At 37.1% G+C, this 4,818-nt stretch overlaps 1 protein-coding gene across 2 annotated transcripts; it reads right to left on the bottom strand.

The window, feature by feature from the left end:
* Window positions 1–474: 474 nt before the first annotated feature.
* On the bottom strand, window positions 475–4,062 carry LOC140166397 (uncharacterized). 2 transcript variants are annotated; one of them, XM_072189852.1, is made up of 2 exons: window positions 2,463–4,062; window positions 475–1,780 (listed from the first exon to the last, which is right to left on the bottom strand). In XM_072189852.1, the coding sequence occupies exons 1-2, from the start codon at window positions 3,852–3,854 to the stop codon at window positions 1,772–1,774; spliced, it is 1,401 nt and encodes a 466-aa protein (XP_072045953.1). In that variant the 5' UTR covers window positions 3,855–4,062; the 3' UTR covers window positions 475–1,771. The 2 variants fall into 2 exon arrangements, with proteins under 2 accessions (XP_072045953.1, XP_072045952.1); XM_072189851.1 differs by having other exon boundaries at window positions 475–964.
* Window positions 4,063–4,818: the final 756 nt, after the last annotated feature.

Raw genomic sequence — 4,818 nt, 5'->3', positions numbered from 1 at the left:
GATAACAGAGTTAAAACGTTCCTGAATAGCATTACACTGTGGATGATAACTACTTGTATTCAACTTTGATGTACGCATAATTCTACACACTTCAAGCACCAGTTTACTGAGGAAATTTGTACCTCGATCACTAAGCAAATATTGCGGACAACCATGTTGACATATAATATGATCAAAGAATGCTCTAGCTACAGTAGCTGCATCCATAGTCTTAATGGGAACTAAGATAGGCCATCTGGTACAGTGATCTGTAAAACACAATACATACCGATTACCATTGGTTGTAATAGGTAGAGGACCCAAGATATCCACACTTACACGTTCAAATGCACTGGGGACCTTCATGGTCATCATGGGAGCTCTAACTTTGTGTCTATGTGTTTTCTCTGAGCACAAGATATACACGATCTTACCCAATTGTCAACATCTCTATACATACGTTTCCAGAAATATCTTTGGCGGATTTTGTGATATGTTCTCTGAACAAAATGAGCTGCTAAAACATTATCATGACAGTTGTTAAGTATGATATCAATCATGGTTACAGGTACATAAAATTGTACAGTATTTCTTTCTGGCATGTGACGTTTGGCGGGTGTGTGCCATATATGATACAAAATACCTTCATGGACATAGTATTGATCTGACTGCAATAAAATATCACGTGCTTGTCTTTGATTATCAGGCAATATGTCTTCATCCAAAAATCTTATCATGGGACCAGCAAAAGGATCAGCTAATTGAGCATCTTTGAAATGATCCACATTAACATCAGTTGGTAAAGAAGGAACTTTTTGAATATCTACATACTTTTGGTCTCCATCCAGTCGTCTATTCCTCTGAAATCTTAGATTTCGAACAGTATTCACTTCTGGATCTGGCTTTGTCTCTGACGCAGGAGAGTCATTGATGACGTCATCAGTCATTGTCTCCAAGCCACATTCTGTCCAGTTTGAATCTGTTGCTGAGGAAGTAGGGGAGTCAACATGATATGAGTTACATGAATTACAAGATTCTGACACTTGAGTTGGTATTCTACTTAGTGCATCTGCATTACCATTCTTACATCCTCTTTTATGGACTACTTCATAAGTATATGATTGTAACTTCAGTACCCATCTTGCGAGGCGACCTGTTGTACGCTTTTGACCAAACAACCATTTCAATGCACAGTGATCAGTCTGAATTATGAACTTTACAGTATGTTGAAGGTATGGGGAATATTTCTTAATCCCTTCAACTACAGCCAAAGCTTCAAGTTCAGTAGTTGTATACGTCTTTTCGGAATCATGCAAAGCTCTACCTCCATAACAAATTACCTTCTCTTCACCATCTTGTACCTGTGCTAAAATGAAACCAAGACCTCTTATACTGGCGTCTGTTTGCAACATAAATTGAGTACCATCAAAACGAGGGTAGGCAAGAATTGGAGGTTCTACTAGCTTTTGTTTCAGGATTTCAAACGCTTCTGCACACTCTTTTGACCAAATAAATTGAACATCTTTCCGAGTGAGATATGTTAAAGGTGCGGCTATTTTACTGTAATCTCTAATGTACTTCCTGTAATAGCCTACAAAACCTAGAAATGATCTTACTTCCGATACCTTCGTTGGAACTGGATACTCTTGGACTACTTTGGTTTTCTCTGGATCAGTAGCTATCCCATCTTTACTTACAATGTGTCCTAAATAACGTACCTGTTCTTGAGCAAAAGTACACTTTCTAGGCTTGAGCTTCAAATTGGCTTCTCTCAACCTCTGAAATACTTGTCTCAAATGATCTACATGTTCATTAAAAGCATTGGAAAACACTATTACATCATCAAGATATATTAATACAAATTTCCAATTTAAACCTCTGAACACTTCTTGCATAACTCTTTGAAACGTGGCTGGAGAATTTGTACACCCCATTGGCATTACATTAAACTCATACAAACCATCTTGTGTAATGAAAGCACTCTTTTGTTTTGAGCTTTCTTCAAGTCCAATTTGGTAATAACCTGACGCTAAATCTAGTGTGGAAAAATAATTTGGTGTTCCTGCGCCTAAGCTATCTAATGCATCATCTATGTGAGGTAGAGGAAAATTATTCTTTTCCACAATTTGGTTACATAATCTCATATCACAACAGAATCTTAGTGTACCATCAGGTTTAGGAATCATTACAACAGGAAAACTCCAACTACTGGTGGATTCTCTGATTAAACCATCTTCTAACATCTGATTGACTTGCTTACGTATTTCAGCTTGCACATGAGGAGGTTGTCTATAAGGACGACATTTGATTGGCGGATGATTACCAGTTCTTATGACATGCTCAATTTTCGTATATCTTCCTCTAGGACTATCTTTGGTTTGAAAAACGTCTACATACTCAGCTATAAGATCAGATAACATATCAGAATCGGTTTCAGTTAAATGAGAATCATTGAAATTGACCTGAGAAAGAACTTCACGTACCTTAGGATCTGGCGAATTCTGTGCCTTTACATGGACTGATGCTACAGGTACTTCATCTACTACAGAGTCATCTATATCGGTAAAATGAATGATTTCACTGTTATTTACAAGTGTAAATGTACCAAGTTTTGTTCTAGGATACAACACAATTGGTTCATTGCTAGTGTTTAACACAAGTAATTGAGTACTACAACTAGATTTGTTAGTAATATGTTGAACACTTGATACTGTATTGGCAATCAATACTCCTAAAGCAGTGACTCTCCGTCCTCCCTGACATAATCCTATTGTGCCTTTTGGAAGATTATTCGATAACCTCGCACGCACCACTGATTGTGAATGAGGCGGAATTTCTTGCCTTTCAATTACACGTAAATTACTCCTCTTAAACAATCGCAATTTCTGTGTGTTAAAATCTAATCTGGCCTTATGCTGTTTTAGGAATCTTTTTCCCAACATGATTTCCTGACTAAGATTTCGAGCAATATACATTGGCACGAGAAATTTTGCACCTTCAATAAACAACGGAACAACAACAAAACCACTGATTTGCAACACAGATTTGTTTGCGGTACGGGCTTTTGTTAATCGCGGTCTTGACACTGCAATTTGGTGTGACAATTCCAAAGAATGCCAGTACTCATGATCGATTAGATTCATTGTACAACCAGTGTCAATTAAACAGTCAATGTTTTGGCTACCAATAGTGACAGAAATATAAACTTCTTCATCAAAATCTGTTTCAACGTTATCACTATCGCATTCAGACGCGGCAAAATTTGAATCAAATTTTCCATTGCGCGGAACTTGGGCTGAATTACACGGAGAATTACTGCTCTTTTGACGTGTTTGGTCAGTCACACTGTTTACATTACAACTATTTGAAACAAATTTCTGTACAGTTTGTGCATGTTTTACCTGTTCATCAGTTGGATAACAACAGTTACTACGACCCCGATTATACACATCTTCCTTTTCAGGACACTGTCTGTAGCTATGACCTAGTGTATTACATCTGTAACATTTCATATTACGGTCATTAACCTCTCTACACGTATACGGACTCTGATCAATACAGCTATTACCGTTTACAGGTGCATGACATCGATCATTTACATTTTGTTCAATAGATTCAATGTACCTCTCATTGGACAATATCCTTTCATTGACCTCGCCAAAACAATTGTTTGTACGTCCTACGTTTTCGTGTACTACTTTCACTGTATTCACTATTGCCCTACTACTTGTATCCACTAATTTCACTATTTCATGACTGAGTCGGAGAAGATCATTATATTCTGTACTATGGATTACCTTCTCTGGCTGCTCTGAGTCAGCAATTGGTATGCCTCGGTGCATGCCTAGGGCAACTTGTATGCCTATAGGAGCCATAATCACATTTACTTTTCGCCATTAATATACATTGTATCAATACAAGAATATCACGCTGCAATATTATTCACAAAATGGCCGAAAACAGAAATCACGCAACAATATTCTTCGCGCCATAAAACAACTTTGGCGGGAAATCACGAGAAGCGTATTTCACTTAATCTATCAAAAATATCACATAATATATATATACAATGAATCAATCCAATATTGCTATAAATAATAATACCAAATTAACTTACCTGGGGGTTGGTTTTTCCCACCAGGGGCAGCTGACAGCCAGTCACAGCTTGCTTGGTACCGGAAAAGATTGGATTCTGCACCATTTATTATGACTCAGAATTGATGTGAAGATCCACTCGCCAGTTATCTGATTACTAGAAATTAAACCAAACACATGGCCAATGGATCTTCCATCTGAGACGGGGAAAGACTCAACAGAAACAAACGGAGAGCAAAATATAACTTCACAAATAAACTTTAATCTCTCATCAACAAAGTGATCACAATAATATAATAGATGAGCGAAATATTCTTAGTTCATCCTCCGGCTATGGCTGGCTGACAACTGCCACGAATAATAGTCCGGGGTAATTGAGGAGAGGACGCCGCGGAGCGATATATATTTAAATTAGCTATGGAAAGCAAATAGCGTCATAACACTAAATTGTTAAATAATAAATTGTCTATTATTAAAACATGATTCTCCATTATTCTAGTTAAATGCACGTATTTTGATACTCAAAAGTACCCATCAGATCTCGTTCACAGATGTATAAGAAAAATTACAGATCGTTAAAATTAAATGGATGGAAGTTATGCGTTAACACTTTTCGGCAAGATTTCACAGATTTCAACTTTTAAGAGTTTAGCATTACTGTTGGTATTAGGGTTAACGTTAGAACTTAAGGTTAGATTGAGGAGTAAGATTGTGAGATTTTCATTTATAGGCCTATAGGGAGCA

This window comes from Amphiura filiformis, chromosome 12 (assembly GCF_039555335.1).
Source record: "Amphiura filiformis chromosome 12, Afil_fr2py, whole genome shotgun sequence".
NCBI lineage: Eukaryota > Metazoa > Echinodermata > Ophiuroidea > Amphilepidida > Amphiuridae > Amphiura > Amphiura filiformis.
The sequence above is the reverse complement of the archived record's forward strand: the minus strand, read 5'-3'. Positions and strand labels throughout refer to the sequence as shown.